Consider the following 18,608-nt stretch of genomic DNA (forward strand, 5'->3'; position numbering starts at 1 on the left):
TACATATGTGTTGACTTACCATTCAGCATGTGACTGAACAAAGCTGCTGTAGCTGGGTATAAATAATTGGATTTACTGCAGTTCTACCTGGCAGAATAACACCTTGTTTGGTTTCAGAAAGGCAGTATAGAAAGATCCAAAATAAATAAATAATTACATGGTGTGCTCCATTCCAAATTAAAGGCTTTTAGCGAGAAAAATCCCACATGCTCTATCAGTTCATGTTTAGGGACTCCAATCCAACTCTACATGAGATAATGGGAAAGTTGTACATACTTCAGTAGGCTCCTGGCTAAACGCCAGACAGCAGCTTTGCTTGTTATTATAAGCAGCATTCACCAGCTCTGAATTACTGGAATGCAACAGGACACCCAAATCCTCTGTAGCTGTCCTGAAAATCATATAACAAAATGTAACTAATTTCAGAAATGGGTTCTATAACTGCTTTGGAGTATTTCCTTCCTTTGCCCAAATACCACATTGTTTTCAAAAATGTGCAATTTTCTCCTATGCCCTTTTCAGTTGGCTTTAATGTGCATGTGTGCCCTGGTACCTATCTTTAGAGCCCACATGACTTACAGCAGTACCATGCATAAACCCTTGCCAGCTAGAAAAGAGTGGGTTCTCTCCCCCAAAATGGCATGGTTTCCCCACTCTAGAATATTTATAATGAGGTTATATAATTAACTTTCCAAAAAGGACAATGAAATGACAAACCCACAATTTTTACTTTTGCTTTGAACTACACACTGTTAAGTACAGCTTTAAATCCATACTAAGCTACCACCTAACTACAAATTACACACAAATGTGGTCAATGATGCTCTGACTTATACTAAATAAAGGAAAACTGTTTCGGGAACCTTAAATTTGAAGATATGCTGGTGGGGGTATAGAAGGGAGCAAGAGGTTATAACCCACCCACACATTCATCCAGTGGTTCTGAAACACCACAGAAGGACCAGGGGAGCAAAAGGGGTGATTTTTGAGAAGAAAACTGTCCCCTTTATGTGTCACATGTTACTATTGGAAATGGTACCAATTGATGACAAGCTAGTTGTCCCACATTGCTTTTTTCCAGCCAGGGATCTGGGAAACACTTCTAAAACAGGGTTACACATAGCAGCAATTTCATTTATCTTGGATCAATGGATGGATGCCAGGGTGAGGCTAGCTACTTTGAAATGCATGGAGGAGTCTTAAAGATTGCTGGAGATTTCCCTCCACTGTCCAAAAAGTACACCCCAGCACTTTAAATTGAGCTGAGAAGCATATCAGGGTGTTGCACAATCTAATCACTTCACTTCACCCTTAGTAATACTCAAGCAGCCACCTCCACACACCAGGAAACATTTTCAAACCTTCTGCAAAAGTTGGCCTTTCTGACCCTCTGTTTCATTAGTATCTTAGTATCTATTCCCACCTTCACATTCAGTCATGCTGTAAATATATCAGGTTGCATTTTTCTGCAGGAGGTGTGATTAACTACAGTGTAGACAAGGTTCATGGGATGCGGTGGCTGAGCGGTTAAGCCACTGACAATTGCAAGATCGGCAGGTAGGAAGTTCGAGGCCCAAGCACCACAAGACAGAGTGAGCCTCCCATCACTAGCCCCAGCTTCTGCCAACTTAGCAGTTCAAAAGCATATACAAATACAAGTAGCTTGTTGGGGGAAATAGGTTTACACATTGTAAACCACTTAGGAAATGCTTAAGTGCACTGATAAGCTGTATAGAAATGCATTTCCTATTGCTATTTGGTGGGAAGGTAACAGTGTTCCATGCAGTCATGCTGGCCACATGACCATGGGATTGTCTTTGACAACACTGGCTCTTTGGCTTAGTAACAGAGATGAGCATCATCCCCTACAGTCAGTCACAACTTGGCGATCATGTCAAAGGTGAAAACTTTATCTTTTACCTTTAGACAGGGTTTTTTGCTACCCCCATGTAACGCACTATTACATACTGTCCAGAGGTACTGCATAAACTGAGGCACAAGACTGATGGCTAAGGCACAAGAGACATCCCTGCTGTATCAGAATCTACCAGAATTTAACAAGAAAACCTCCTTCCTTGGGAAGGCAAAGCCACAAAGTACATCATTTGGATATTCAAAAAAAGAAGGGAAGGGAAGGGAAGGAACTGGACCCCTATAGGAACAGATCCCAACAAATCTAAAGGCTTTCCCCCACCTAGATGAAACCAGAGAAAGAGAGGTTTTTCTTTCTGAACATTAGGACCTGTAAATCAAGAAGAAGCAGAATGGGGAAGGTGGACTATCTATATCAGGAAAAACAAATAAAGGACAAGAATTTCAAAAACAAAGAAAGTAACAGCATAGTCCTCTAAGTGTCCATTACTATGAGAGGAGGCAGGGAGAGGGAAACCCACCATGTTCAGTGGGATTTACTGCCAGAGAAATGAATACTTTGGCATTACAGCCTAAAAGCATAATAATAATACTGTGATGCCAGTTGGTGCATGTGCTTGTGGATGTTAAGCACAATAAAAAAGCACACAACTCAGAACTTAGCTGCTGCAGATTCCACCTTCATGGGAGGACTAGAGGACTGCCAGACCACTTCTTGACCTCCAGCACACATAACAAGGACATGACAAGAGAGGTGCTGAAAGGAAAATTCACTTTAAAAGTGGGCAAGGGCACAGGCATCATTTCCCTTGCTTAGGAAGGGGGGGGGGGACACGTTGACTGTTTTCATGTTTGGGGACTGATGGCCAAGGAGAGTGGCTAGACTGCATACTTGATGGAGAGGTGCTCACCACTTAGTTTTTCACTAAAAATAATCATCCCAATATCTATTATACCATAGGCACAGTAGATTTCTTCAGTATCTAATTTGCTTTGTTTTAAGGGAAACCTTGGAAAACTCAGTAATACATGTATCATAGGCACCAAATCTATATTCTCTCAGAAAGGAATTGGACTGCCAGGAATTCATAAGCTCTCCATTGATCTTTCTGAGTTTTGGCTATATATTGAATTATAATTCTTGTAAATCAAACAGTGGATTTTGCTTTCTACTTCTTAAAGCCAAAGAAAAGTTCAAATTGCAGGATCTCATACTTCAAGGCTGAAGTTTATTTTGCAATTAAATAGATTTAGCATTATTCATGTGACGCATGACATGGGAGGGGGTTGAGTTCAATAGAGGAGGGAAAGGAAAGAAGGCAGGAAAATTTACATAGCAATAGAATGCAGTAGATTAGGAACAGAAACAACATTCCTAGAATTGCTTAGAAAATAAGAATTATGAAGCAATACAAACCAGGTAGCAAGTACAAGGCCTAGGTCCCATGCTGAAAAAGCTATTTTGTTTATATTGGCAATCAAAGGGCATTTCTAAATACCACCACCAGACCTTTCATTTTAATCTCATTAGTCCAGTCCCAAAGAATAGGCATGAATCAACTGTATTTTTAGGCTGCTTCATCATTTCCCTTTTCTGTCAAAGATATGAAGATAAGAATTTTAATACTTATTTGAAAGCACTGCATGTTTTTTAACTAAATAATTTGGCACCAAACCAAACTTTTTAAGGCAAACCTGTTTGAGTAACACACATCACCACCTGGAAGGCAAATATTCCGCAGCTAATTAAGAAAATGGCCCTTGTTATTTTGCCAAAACAAATACTACTATTAATTTCAGTAGTGCAACAGTAGGTCATCATTATTCACAGCAAACTTGATAAACGCCTACCTTCAGAGAAGAGCACGTCGAAAAATAAAAAGCCTAGAAACCTGCAGGCAAGACCCAGCTACCTTAAGCATTAGGTTCAGCACTCAAATCTACCAACATAAGGGAACCCCAACATGCTTATAAGATGGATTCATATGCTGTCCAGTTTATACACAATTGGAAGCTGCATCCAATCATACCTCCTTGAGGAGTGCAGCTTTCTCCTTAAATTTTTAGGCACACACCTGTAAAAACAAGTGTGCAAAACAGCCCTAAAAAGTACTACAATCAACACATTTGATGTTATGGTATCTCATCATCAAGAATGATAATTCAGTAATTACCTAACTGATAAAGGTATTGAAGTCTAGGTTTTTAAAAGGTTCCATAAGCAAGATAAAAACCAATCTGCCATGTTTTCAGCACCAGTGTCAAGCATCTAAAGAAGGTAGAAATCTAACAGAAATCTGCACAATTATAGAATGCTGACTTTAAGAAAAAACATACATAAATTGATACAAACATATGCAAGAACCCTTGCAGGTCATTCCATCCTACTTTCTTTATCATAAGCATTCCTCAAGAGCAATGTTTTAAAAGAAGAAATGAACCGAAGATTACAGTCCACACAGGAAAAGAAAAAAGGCAGGAAGGAAAGAACAGGTGAATTCTTTAAAATGTAAGATTGTTATCTACATTCATTTTAAATAAATGAAACCCAGACTCAGTCAGATTATGGGAACACACTAAGAGGTAAGAAAAAGGCACATTGCCCCTTTGACCAATGCTTCTTAGGCTATCTGAAGTGGGACTGGTGGAGGTGTTTCCCAGTCTGCCAGAGATTGGGACCATATTTGTATCCATTGGCTACAATTGATTTTTCCTTCATGAAAATTGCCTGTGGATCACAAATCAGTAGCTTGTGAACCAACATCAATCCAAAGATCAGTGCTTTGAGTAGCACTACCCTAGATCCTGGTTACTAATGACCATATTATCTGGAAGATTTTGGGATCTGTAGTCCAAGAAAAGTAACTCTCCAAGATATAATCTGCATAGGCTGCCATTCTACAAATTACCTGGGTGATTGTCAGAAACTAGAAACTGGCCATCTTCTCACCTTGACAGAGCCTTTCAACAGTCTCTGACAAAGACTGAGCAGTCAAGGCTACAAAGAGAATCAGCTGTGAGTCATCAACAATGAACTTTGAAAATGGACTGATGTAATCCTTCTTTTTGATGTCCTAACAACAGCCATTTACAAAAGTATTTTTAAAAGGAATCTGCATAGAGAGGGAAAGTCACACTGCTGTTTGCATAAGACCACAAATGAGTCTGCAAGTCAAGCTCCAGAATGAATTCAAAAGGAAAGTGAGAATTATTCATTAACTTCTCAGAAAGTGAGAGCACTTTCAGACTCATATTTAAGTTTCATTAAAAAGGTAGTTGACAAAAGTGATGCATAGATTTTAAATGGGGTCTTGACCCACCCTTGCTTTTACACCAAAATATCTAGACATTCCTTTGCTCCTTCAACCCTATCCACCTTAAGACAACCACCATGGTCCCTGCATCCAAGACATCTCTACCATCCACCTTCCTAGATCAATCACAAGACATTTTACTGTTATCACAAAAAGTCCAAAAAAGCACAACAGAAATATTGTTATCAGCTCAGCATTTGTATAAAATAAAGGAAGGAAAAACATTGCAATCCATTTTTGCATCACCTTATAATGAGACTGTTTCCAGATTATGAATTTACGATCAATTAGATATGCTTACCATATATACTCAACTATAAATTGACCTTATGTATAAGTCGAGGGCAAATTTTGGGGCCAAAATCATAGATTTTGATATGACCCTTGGATAAACTGAGGATAAAACTTAAGAGCATGTAACAAAGGATATAAAGGATGAAGGAAAGAAAAATAATGCCAAAGAACATACAGAAGTCCAGCAGGCATAACTGTTTGTGCTCACATTAAAGGCTGGATGGATGAGAGAACAGAGGAGGCCAGTGCTTCTAGGATAGATTACACTTTTGCTTTTCACCAAAGGATGATTTCTTCTTTAAAATAGAAGTTGAAGCACAGTACTTATATTGACCCATGGATAAGGTGACTCAGGTTTTTGGAGTCAATTTTTTGACCTAAATTTCCAGACTTATACATGAGTATATACAGTATTTGTCAGAGAGTGAATGAGTGAGAGCGAGAGAGAGATTCACATGTATATATCAAATAGTTAATAAAGCATGCACATACAGTGTGATGTAACATGCAGCATTGGACTATGGCTCTAGAGAATCCCTGCTTGGGCACAGAAATCTGCTAGGTAAACTTTGGCAAGTCACAGTCTCTCAGCCTCAGAGGAAGGCAAAGGCTACCCCTATGAACAAATTTTACCAAGAAAACTCAGTAGCCGAAAATAACTTGAAAGCTCACAACAACAGCAACAACACAGATATACACACACATATAAGAGCGATAAACAAACAGAATATAGTAGGTAAAATGTTTCACCTTCTTCCTCAGCTGCTTAAAATAAAACTGAGTGTACTGCCAAGGGGGCAGTTTACAACACTCCGTCGTAAACATTCTTATGTGGATGATGTATTATTCCTCTAGGCTAAGATTTGGTGTCAAATTCTTGAGTCTATGGAATCAGAAATTTTCCCTTTTATCCAAAATGCTTGAATGAGATAGTACATGAATTCAAATTTGCGAAAAGTGTTATTTGTTTCCTTTAAATTTGACATTCTCTCTCTCTCTCTCTCTCTCTCTCTCTCTCTCTTACACACACATACACATTTATTTATTTAATTTATTCATTTATACCCCACCTTACTCCCAGCAAAGGACTCAAAGCAGTTTTGAGCATGTACACACCACTTAAGCAGTTTAAAAAAAGCTTAATTCTGAAATTCTAAATCCATGTCCCTAACCATGCAGAATGACACCATTAACAAATGAGGTGTTTTTTAAATAAGCTCTCATATGAAAGGTATTTACATTATACTCACATATATCTCACTGTGATCAAAACGTTGTTTGAGGTTACTGATGAAGGAGTCCTCGGTGAGGGGCTCTAGAAGTACCATATCTCCAACCCCAATCATATTGTCAAGAAGAGATGTCTTCACCTCCATTTTTGCCATTTTTATCTACTGAAAAAGAAAAATTAAAGACAGTGGAATTAGAATTTAACCTGAAAATCAGGCTACATAAATGCAAGGAAGTACTTGAGAGCTTCCAGCACAAAGTAAAACAGGGAGTAAAAATTTAGGAATAAATGGCTCATAGCAGGCAGTATAAGCAAAGAAAGATATGAAGCACAAACACTCAAGAGTGTACCTTTCAAGGTCAGAGAAACAACTGTTTCTACTGCCCGCTTTTGCTATACAGGAATTATGAAAAAACCTATTCAGGAAGGTAGAAGATGCCAAGAAAAGGGGGGGGGGGAAAGGGAATCCAGGTTTCTTTCCATCTATAAATGCACTTTTTGGGGGCGGAATTGTTTTCTTTTGTTACACTTTTAGTGCATCCCTAAAAAAAGCATTCCCATGAAATGAAACTACTCCACAAATACATACTTAAAATAACCTTGCTTATACCCTTGTCAAAATGATGATGAGCCCTAAGGAGCTGGTCTCCTATCATTTCAAGTGTTCGACAAACAAACAAACAAAATAAAACTCAACATTCCCATTTTTAACCATTGAGATGAGTATCTGTTCAACTTTAGGGCCTATGTCCATTAATTACACACTTAAATGATGGAAGTGGAATCATGGCAGGCTATCTTGTCAGAAAACTGCTCTTATTAAGAACTAACTGAACCAAGCAAAGCAGCTAATTAGAAGAACCAGAGATTTAAGTTGAGCCTACAGCCTAAGAATGCTTCTCAACACTTCTTTATGATAAAAAAAATCCCTTTAATCCACATATTTCCAGAAAACATTAAATAAAATGTATTATGCTACGATTCATGGGCATCTTTGATGCTTGTTCAGTTGCAGGTGGTTAACAAGCCAGACATTAACACTAAAACTAGAAGAAATGTCTCGCATCATATAAAAACGATTGGCTAATACTAGCAAAATATCAAAGGACACAACTGTCTTTGCTGTCTTGACAGAGAGCCACCTAACGTTGTTAGGAAAATGGTGGGGTGGTATTTGGGCTGAGGGGAAAAACAGTTTTAAAAAAATGAGGGTTATTTCCATGGGAGAATGTAGCAGCTGCTATAAGAAAAATCAGTAAAACAAAAATTAGTTTTGAAAACCCGAGTCAGAACCTTCAAAAAAATATTTTCACAAAACAGCTTTAAGGTGACCCACTGACAGCTAGGGATGTTAATATTCAAGTGAATACTATCTCCCCAGTTTTCTCCCTGCTACTGGAGAAACAAAAAAGTTCTGTGCAGTCTCCAGTCCAGAGCATGTTTTCTTTGTAAACTCCCTACGTACACACCAGCTGTGCCCCTGTCCATCCCAACATCTTTCCTCACTGGGGAGAAGCTTCTCCCTTTCCACCTCGTCACCTTGGGAGCTCTGAGCAGTGACCAAGAGGCTTCTTGCCCACAATGGCCTTTGCTGCAGAGCAGTGGCATCACTAGGATTGGTATCACCCTCCCATTAAACTCCTCTCCTACCAGATCATACAGAATCCTTAGAAATATTTTTGTACTAATGTTAAACCTTAATAATTGCATATATTATTGAATATAATGGCAACAGTTTTGTTTTGTGTCAAAACCAACTCAAAAACACCTTATGCATCCTCTTAACTCTTGAAACTGGATGGTGCTATCTCCACTCACACAAGAGACTCCAGCTTCATGAGGGGGGTGCAGGAGGAATCCAGGAATTTTTCATTCTCTTAATTCCTGAGGCAAAAGGTTGCTGTCAAAATGGGAGGCAGCAGTCTCCAGCTTTGGGAGTTCGGTGCAGGAAGAACCCAGGGATACTTTGGTACAAATGCATTTGAAGAAGTAGACTTATGTCTATGAAAACTCATGCTACCAAGTTCTTTCTTTAGTCAGGGCTTGACAGACCACCCCTAAAGGGCGGGCTGACGGAGGCTGCACCAAGCAAACGGCACAGCTTCCATCTGGGCTAAAAAGAACCTGCTGAAAGCAGGTTTTTTACTCCTGGCAAAGACCGCCATGAGTGTGCCAATGGCACACCCATGCACAGTTATGAGGCACGTGCCGTGCAGTGACGTTTACACACCGCACCGCGCTTGTGCCCCCATGTGGACAGGGCCACACCATGATGGTGCCACCGGCGCGCAATAGAGCTCAGGAGCATGTGGTCGCTCTGCACTCCCAAGCCCTAAAATTGGTCCCAGACTGCCACTTTCCGGCAGTCTGTACCGGGCCTTAGTCTCAAAGATGCTACAGGATCTCTCTACATACTGATTCTACAGACTAACACAGCTATGTCTTTGAATTCTACCACCAGGGATATTTTGTTCTTCTAACTCCTGGAGCAGAATCCCTGGGTTCCTTCTGCACGCCACTCCCAACACTGGAGGCTCTTGTGTCAATGGTGGACAGCAACCTTCTTCAAGCTCATTGGCTCCTATATCCTCCTGCCTGCTTCTCCTTCTCTCGCAGATGGAGTCAGGCCATACCAGGAGGGTAGAGGAACCAAGAAAGTCCTGCCCAGTCTCGTCCTCCTCTCCCAGAGGGTGTTTGAAGCTCAGTGGTCGAAGAAAGCAGAGGCCTCACTTTTCCCACTGAGTTCCTCATGTCTTACAAGGCAAGTTAATGCTATGCCAATTTCTTCCAAAAGGCAAAGCAACAGTGGTGTTCATGGTGTCACCCCACTTATGGTGTAACTCGGTGCAGCCTGCACACTCCCTAGTGACACCTCTGCCACAAGACTGGCATGGGCAAGAGGCTTCTCAGTCACTGTTCAGCCAGCTACTTGGCTGCTGCTCCCAGGGTGACCGGGTAGCAAAGGGAGAAGTGACTGAAATTACTTGTTTTGAATGTGAAGTGGAACATTAGACCTAATATCAAGAAATACACAGTGTGTGTTGGTGCTATTATTGTCATCCAAGAGGGAAGGGGGCGGTTGCTCAAAAATGTATGGGGACCACTGTTCTAACCCATGGCATGAAATTCTGGGTGTTTTTTTAGCTCAACAACATCCAGAAGGCCTCGTGAATCCCACCCCTGCCTTACTGTCATTGAGTCCACATGGAATCCTGGGAATGGTTTCTACCAACCAAATATCTTACCAAAGACTAGAATCCTACAGCCAAATTTTTTTTGTCAGTTCTAATCAATCTGTGAAATTCAGTCCTGCTATACACAGAGAGAGAAAAAGAAAGAGAGAGTTTCTAACGACTACCCATCTCAAATTCCAAAAACCTTTTAGTATCTTTTTAGGTGAAAATTTGCCCATTAAATAACTCAAAACAACCCCCTGAACAGTACAAACAGATCAGAGAAGCTCCAGTCCTGCCCAACTTACTTGAAAAAGCAAAAATTAATTTCCTGGCAGAGTGGTAAAATTAGCTCCCATCCCAGCCTTGACCAAGCAATCATTTCCTTCAGCTTTCCAGTCTCTTGACCACCCTCCTGTCTACATCCCATTGAAACCTTCCACATCAGAAAGCATGTATCCCTGCCCAATAAGTCTTCTTTTGCCTCAATTTATTGTTGCTTTTTCCTCAAGTCACTTGACCTACCTTTCCCTTTAAGTTGCCTGTTTTGCAGTCAACTCCCTATATAGCCTTTTTGCCTCTGGGCTCTCAGCCCTCAGCCAGCACTTTAATCCCAGCCTTACTGCCAATTCCAGTATCCATCTTCCATGAGGAAAAGGAATGGAACAGATGCAGAACCCATGCAGATATACCAACTATCATCAGAAGCATCATTGCCACAGGCACAATACAGATTGCGAAACTCTTGAAAATTCAATTCCTAGAATTCCTCAGGAAGGGGCATTAAAGTCAGAATATTTACACACCAGATTTACACATCTTCATGTTTTCACCCTTTCAGAGAAACAGCTCATCCCCAGTAAGAGGACGCTGTTGCGTTTTAGATCACATATGATAATGAATCAAAAATATTTAGTACATAACAGTGGTCACAGAGAGACATTGTAAAACAAAGCCATAAAATATGGTCTAGTCACACTTTAGGGCACAAGTGGAAAAGTGCAGAGGGAGTACATGTCATTTACACATACAGAGAAAGAGGGGTGGTGGTCATGGAAACATTCCCTACATGACCAAAAGTGACATTGCATCACTTCCGCTTACAGGAATTGGTTGAAATACTGCCAGGTTTCATTGGGTTGGGGTTATGGGAGGCAAAAGGATCCAAACTGCTACATTTTGTGTGTCTGTTTCACATGTGTGTCGGCTGCAATGTTCCTTTTAATTTTCGGGAGAGATCTCTGGGGCTTTCAAGGTGGTCTCTGGTGGGATACAGTGTGACACTACAAGAATGTGCACCTCTTGTTTCCCTCTAGAGCAAGGCCATGAGAGAATAGAATAAAAGTTGCTAATCTGAGGTTCACTGTAGCTTACTCTTAGCCCTCCCATTGATCCCAGAATGAATGTTTTAGATGACTATTGTCATTCAAAACATTTAGAAGACATTAGATCAGGGAAGGCTGCTTTAGCACAACAGCTAAATGTGCACAGTATTAAACTATCATTATTTCTCATCTGGATACTTAAATACTGTATGTTAAATAGTACCTTCCTCTGTTACTGCACGCAGGCTAGACTTGGGACTTCATCACACGTGGTTTTTAAACCACCATAAAATTTCAATAATAGTGCCTTTAGCCTATCGCATGGTTTCATCTCCCTCTCATCGATGCATTTCCCCCCAATTGATGTCAGCCATGCCACTTGATGGGAAAAGCCTGTCAATAAGCTCCCATTTGTGTTGGTATAACACTAGTCCAGATGTCCAGTAAATTATCTAGAAGTCAATGGTGCTATGAATGGTACAGTCTTGCCCAAATGATAAAGGATAAGCTTAAAGGATAAGCTCTGGCAAATGTATAATAATGTTAAACAGGAAGCAAAGAAAATAAATATGGCAGTTGTATCACAAAAAGGAATTCAGAGACGTAGCAGGACAGGAAGCAAAAGATAGCTGGGAAATTGCTTTGCACATATCTCTAGTACAGAAAATGTTACTGATATGTCTACTTTCGTAGTGCTTTTATGCATGCATGTACATATGTACGTATGCAAGTATGAATGTATGTAGCAGTTTGAGCATTGAACTGCAAATCTGGAGACCAGGGTTCAATTCCCAGGTCATCTACAAGACCAACAGGGTGACTTTGGGTAGATCACATGCTCTCAGCCTCAGGGGAAGGGAATGACAAACCTCCTCTGAACAAATCTTGCCAAGAAAACCCCATGATAGGTTCACCATAAGTCCAGAATGACTTGAAGGCACACAAAAACAACAACAAAAACATAACATGGGCCTAAATTCAACTGCCAATCCCAACTACAGTAGCCCTCCCTTCATCCACCATCTTGAGGGAGAGAGAGGCAGGCTAGGTCCCCCAGGGCTAGCCTGAAGATAAAGCGCCCTCCCTCCAGTCCATCTGCCTTGGTCCAGGCCTCAGAGGGAGAGAAAAAACACTGAACCTCATCCCCTTCCCCACCACCATTCCCTTCTCCTTTTGTGTTGTGTCTTTTAGATTGTAAGCCTGAGGGCAGGGAACCGTCTTATTAAAAATAATAATTGTAAGCCGCTCTGATAGCCATTAGGCCTGAAGGGCGGGGTATAAATGCCATAATAAATAAAAATAAAATACATAAAATAAAATAAATAAAAACTGGATTTAGGCCAAGAGCCACAGCAAACAGAAGGGACACCAGATAAAATGTTAAAACTGGGACTTACTACAGTATCACACAGCATCCACCTGAAAATTCTTAAGACGAATTCAGATGTGGAACTCCAGTACCGATCTCCTGGCTCAGGTGATTAGTTGAAGTTATCTACAGGTTTTCTACAGGTTTATGTAATACTTTAGAATCACTACATTATTCTTGTTGTTTTTGTGTACCTGCAAGTCATGTCTCACTTATGGCAACCAAAAGCTGAACTTATCACGGGTTGTTATTGCTGTTTGTTCATTTTTTGCAAGATTGTTTCAGAGGGGCTTTGTCATTGCCCTCCTTGAGGTCAAGCAAGTGTGATCTGCCCAGAGGGTTTCCATGGCCAAGAAGTGATCTGAACCCTGGTCTTCCAAGGTCCTAGTCTAAGATTCAAAGCACTACAGCGCTGGTTTTTGATCACTACATTCATTATAGATAATAGATTAGTTATAAGCACCAGTTTTGAATACTAGACCACAGTCTATACAGGTTATTAACTTATCTACACTCTCTTATGTTCTTCATATGTGACCCTTCAAAAATATTGATCAACTTTTCAACAAATGTTACTCAAAATTAATCTTAAATTAATAAATAGTATTTATTATAAATAACAAATAAATAAGAACATTAACAGGCTTTAAGAATTCACACCCATTCTGTATTCGCTGTAATATGCACTTTAAAAAATGCTTTCCCAAGGTATACAAATCCTAATAAGGTCATTTGTGGTTTAAATTTTTGGTATGAAGACATGTCTTTGTTAACCACTCTAAATTATAAGCTACCTACCATATTAAATGCATCATCACTAAGGAATCTGAAATGTGGGTGTAGCCAAACCAATAATCCTTCCATTCTAACGCTACTAGTTCAAGATTTATTCAAAGAAACCATGCAGCACCTTGGAGACTAACTCAAAGAAAACAGTTGTAGCATAAGCTTTTGTGATCATAGTCTGCTTCCTCAGATGCATGAACTAGTGCCTAAGAACAGACCTTTATAAGCATGCTGTATTAATAGCCACAGAAATGCAAAACTTGTGGGTATGGTAACAAGTTCAGCTTTAACTATGGTGGTTGAGGGACAAAGGCAGGAGGAAAGAGGTTGGCTAAGGCCAGGATGGGTAGATGACCATATGAATGATGGAAGGGGTTTTGGAATCTAGTGTGATGCTGGCTGCAAAACCACAAAATATTTTTTCACAGTGGAACACATTCCCTCAGAGGGTGGTGGAATCTCCTTTGGAGGTTTTTAAACAGAGGCTGAATGGCCACCTGGTGCTTTGAATGTGTATTCCTGTATGGCTGGGGACTAGACTGGATGGCCCTAGAGGTCTCTTCCACTCTATGATTCTATGATTTCAGAAGAAGCCACCAGAAGCATCCTATATTTGCTCTCCATACCCTGCAACCAAAATTTTATTTCTAGGTTCACAAGATGTCCGCATGTTGACACAACATGTATACTGGGAATTGTGTTCTGTCTGATACAGCATCTCAGCTGAGAAAGGCTGATGATGGTATCAAAAATCAAATTTCAAATGCCAATATTACTACAGAGTAAAATTTTTCAGAAAAGAGGGAGTATCTGGTTTCAGACAGTATTACCTATATTTCAGTCCTATTCAAATCAGTGGGACATGCTGGCCACGGTAACTGAGGATTGAGAGCTACCAAAAGAAACAGCCTCCTTGTCCCTCTCTCTCTCTCTCTCTCTCTCTCTCTCTCTCTCTCTCATTCTCTCTGGCTTTGCTTCGCAAATGAAGATTCAAGAAGGACTCATCCTGCGCTTTCTATAAGCGCGTTGGTGACTAAAAAGGCCAATTCGGGACAAACAGGTCTAGTTGCAGAAAGCACAGCGGAAAGTCTCCTTGGGTGATGTTTCTGGGTTGTGGTTCTTTCTGCGTTGTCGTTTCTCTTCAAGACTCATTTGGTGTGAGCTTTCAAAAAAAGCTACAGCATCGTGGATAGTGCGTCTCCATGCCTCCTGATGCAAGGCCAGGGCGGACCATTGTTGGGGATCAATTTGGCCGAGCCTGAGATGCTGTTTCAGGGAGTCCTTGTATCTCTTCTTTGGGGCACGCCTCTTACGCTGACCTGTGGCGAGTTCACCATAGAATACTATTTTTGGGAGGTGATGGTCCTTCATCTTAGAAACATGTCCTGCCCAGCGCAACTGCATCCTCAATAGCATGTCCCACTACTGAGAACAATAAATTGTAAGGAAATTTGGGAGCAATGTTTCTTGGCTGTGCTGCCTCCCACCACCACCATTTCTGCCATGTCCTCCCCTTGGAAGTCCAAATGGCAGCAAAGATTAACCTAATTTCAGCAGCATATTGAAATCTGTCCATCCAAGCCAAGTTCTGAGGGTTTAGGGACTGTGGATTAATTTTAAACTAATCAGTTCTGGATGTCTGCTTGTGCAATTATGCTGGTTGGTTGTTGTTTTTTTTAAAAACTATACTGATTATATCCCTGGAGACCCAGTTTGGTGTAATGTGTTGAGCACTGGACTACGATTCTGGAGACCAAAGTTTGAAGCTCTGCTCAACCATGGAAACCCACTGGTGATCTTGGGCAAGTCACACTCTCATCCTCAAAAGGCAAAGACAAACCCCCTCTGAACACATCTAGATCATCATTGTGTTTTTTTTTTAAAAAATGCATTCTGTTGCAAATAAAAGTGTTCCAAGAACAAACAGTCTACCCAAATAAATTTTATGTTTCTTCTATATTTTTTTTTTAACAAACTCTGTAATGCATTGGTTCTCAACTAGTGGCACAAGTCTTGCCAATGGGATACAATAGAAATCAGCTTTCATAACAATTACCAAGAATTTGTTCTTTCTCAGTCCTCAATTCCTCCAGCAAGTGAGCTGTGCTATTATCTTTGTGTTTTACTGTAGCAGTAAAATGCATACTCAATGGTACTGTTACAATTTCCAACTACTAATAGATTATTTTTGTGTTTATTCCTAACAATACTATTAGAATGTTAAAACTTACACTAACTGATACATTTAATAACATCATGCTTGTAAACATATGAGATATCTTTCTTGGGAAAAGTCGGGGGGTGTGTCTTTCCATCCTGGTGGGGACCCAGTTTCTTTGACAGAGTGGCTGGTGAGGTTTAAGATCCCACCATTTGTCCAAGACAAGTTGAGAACCACTATTTTGACATACATTCAGCCCTTTGTATCCACAGACTATTTATCCACGGATTCAAGCGACCACAGCTTGAAACCATTTTACTTTGCCATTATATTTAATGTCACTTGAGCATCCACAAATTTTGTTATCCCTGGGGGGTCCTGGAACCAAACCTCAAGGATAACAAGGGCCCACTGTATATCTTTGGAAAGACCATTTTAAGCTTTCACTTTGTCTTTCTTTTACCATAATAACACTCACATTTATTTTTATGTCTCCTTTTCATGATAAACTGGTGCCTAAAGCAGCTGACATCAGACTATGGTAACAAGACATCAGACATGCCCACATTTACTCACTCTCCTCAGATGGCAAACTCTATATCTATATACCGTATTTTCTGGCGTATAAGACAACTAGGCGTATAAGACGACCCCCAGCTTTTCCAGTTAAAATATAGAGTTTGGGATATACTTACCGTATAAGACTACCCCTCTTCCAACACACACCAAATAAAAATTTTAAAAATCAGATTTGATTTCAATATGGTAATTTTAATCGAAATGCTTATGACATGCAGGTACTTAGCAGGAAAACTTGTTGTATGCAAAGCCTGCTTGAACTGGTCAGCTCTCCCTGCCTGACCAGCCCTCCCTGTCTCCAAGATTTTATTCTACTGTACTTGTACATCACCTCCCTTCCTGCTTTCATATGGTCGCCACATATGGAGGGGATGCGGCCATGGCCATTTTGAGCTCCCCCCACCATATGCGGCAACCACACATTCTCCAGTCCAGCTCAGAAGTTTCAGCACCCATCCTATAAGACGACACCCGGCATATAAGACGACCCCCAACTTTTGAGAATATTTTCCTGGGTTAAAAAGTAGTCTTATACGCCAGAAAATACAGTAGTTTAGGCTGCAATCTATAGCATAAGTTATATTGATCACAGTAGCTGAACACAGTAAAACTTATTCCTAAGTAAACATGCATCGGATTCTACTGCATGTGTTGTCATAGCACTATTTCTATGGATCTTTCAATGAAATGAAGTGTTAATGGAATACCAAGGACATCTAAAGTAGGAGGGGAATGCTGGGAGAAGTGATCAGCATTGGTGGTTACCTTCTGGGACCCACAGCCTTACAGGGGCCTGTTTGCTTACCCATTCTCTTTCTTGGGCAGATTGCCAAGGGCCTTTTACACTACACAATGATAGCACTATAATTCCATTGTAAAGTCTTCTTCCTCAGGGGGATATACTTTGGTCAGAGACACCAGATGACCTCTCTGACTGAGCATCTTACAAGCCCTCCCTTGCCAATCCCAGGATTCCACAAGATGTTGCTGCAGCAGTCAAAGTGGAATCATAGTCGTATAGCAAGTGTGGCAGAGTCTCTGGAGTTGCCACCGTAAAGTTCCATACCCCAGTCATTGAATTGGCCACCTCTAATGACACAAAAATTTGCATCCCTGTTTTGTTTTTTCCAAAGATTAAATTCTGCTCTATCAGTCACAGATTCAGAAAACCTAAATCTCCCAGTGATTAAATATATTACATAATACATAAACATTATTTTACATACATGTATGCTTCAACTGAGGGCCAGCATGATGTAATGATTTGGATGCTGGACTAGGACACCAGGAGACCAGGGTTTGAATCCCAACTGGGCCATGGAAACCCACTGGATGACCTTGGGCATGTCACACTCTCTCAGCCTCAGAGGATGGCAATGGCAAACCCCCCTCTGAAGAAAAATACCAAGAAATCCCTATGATAGGTTTGCCTTAGGGTCACCATACATCAGAAACAATTTGAAGGCACGCATCAACAGCATGCCTCAATTAACGAATTACATGTGTTCCAGGGCATTACTTCTTTAACAGAAAATTTGGTACTGGTAGCAGAAACCACATGGAAAGAATAGAAACAGATTCTTACATCACAAAGAAGAACAGCTCAACATGTTTCAGCAAACTTTTTATCCAAAACTAACAATATGCATATGTGAAACAAAAAAACCTTTATAACTAAATAAACACATTTAAAGCTTCTATTAACTAGTTGAAGCTATCTTTCAAAATACATTCAGTGATGACTTCTTCTTTCACCAGCCTTCCATTTTCTTATGATTTCCATTTTTCTGACCAAACTTAAAAACCTATGCTTTTTAAAACATGATGGGAGTTATAGTTTTTTCTCGGTTTTTAGGGCTATGTGGCTGTGTTCCTGGTGTTTCACCAGCATCTGTGGCTGGCATCTTCAGATGCAAGTTCTTCATAACCTTTAAAGCCCTAAATGGCTTGGGTCCAAGCTATCCCAGGGACCACCTCCTCCCGTACAATCCTCCCCGCGCTCTCCGCTCCTCTGGGAGGAACTTACTACAGCCTCTAAAATCTAGGCTTGCGGCGACCTCCCAGAGGGCGTTCTCTGCTGTCGCCCCCAAACTCTGGAACGACCTGCCGGATGAGATCCGTCAGATAACATCATTAGACAGCTTTTAAAAAGCGGCCAAGACGGATCTCTTCCGGCAGGCCTTTCCAGATTAACCATCCCGGCCCAGGTTCCTGATTCCCTCATTCCTCCCGTGGCCCCATCTTAGTGATGGTCGAGGATCAACAGAGGGATATCAGGGTTTTTAGTTTTTAATTGTTGTTTTTATGCATTGACATTGTGTTTTTAATATGTTATACTGTTTAATATTGTCTTAAGGGGGGGAGGGATAAAGTGTTTTTAATTGTTATATTTTATATTTTACTGTTGTTAACCGCCCGGATTGGTTTGCCAGAGGGCGGTATACAAATAAATATTATTATTATTATTATTATTATTATTATTATTATTATTATTATTATTATTA

General features: G+C 40.5%; 1 protein-coding gene across 9 annotated transcripts in view; it reads right to left on the minus strand.

Annotated features, from left to right (window-relative positions):
- MYO1B (myosin IB) overlaps positions 1–18,608 on the minus strand; it is a 153,912-nt gene that overhangs the window by 115,679 nt on the left and 19,625 nt on the right. For 7 of the 9 annotated variants that reach the window (XM_042445911.1, XM_042445910.1, XM_042445905.1 and 4 more), the window contains exon 2: positions 6,731–6,874. In XM_042445911.1, the coding sequence (XP_042301845.1) occupies positions 6,731–6,865 (135 nt within the window). In that variant the 5' untranslated portion in view covers positions 6,866–6,874. Of the gene's footprint in view, positions 1–4,781; positions 4,798–6,730; positions 6,875–18,608 lie in introns of those variants that run through there. The other 2 variants (XM_042445906.1, XM_042445912.1) reach the window with 2 other exon arrangements.

The sequence above is a fragment of the Sceloporus undulatus genome, chromosome 1, assembly GCF_019175285.1.
Source record: "Sceloporus undulatus isolate JIND9_A2432 ecotype Alabama chromosome 1, SceUnd_v1.1, whole genome shotgun sequence".
NCBI classification, from domain to species: Eukaryota; Metazoa; Chordata; class Lepidosauria; order Squamata; family Phrynosomatidae; genus Sceloporus; species Sceloporus undulatus.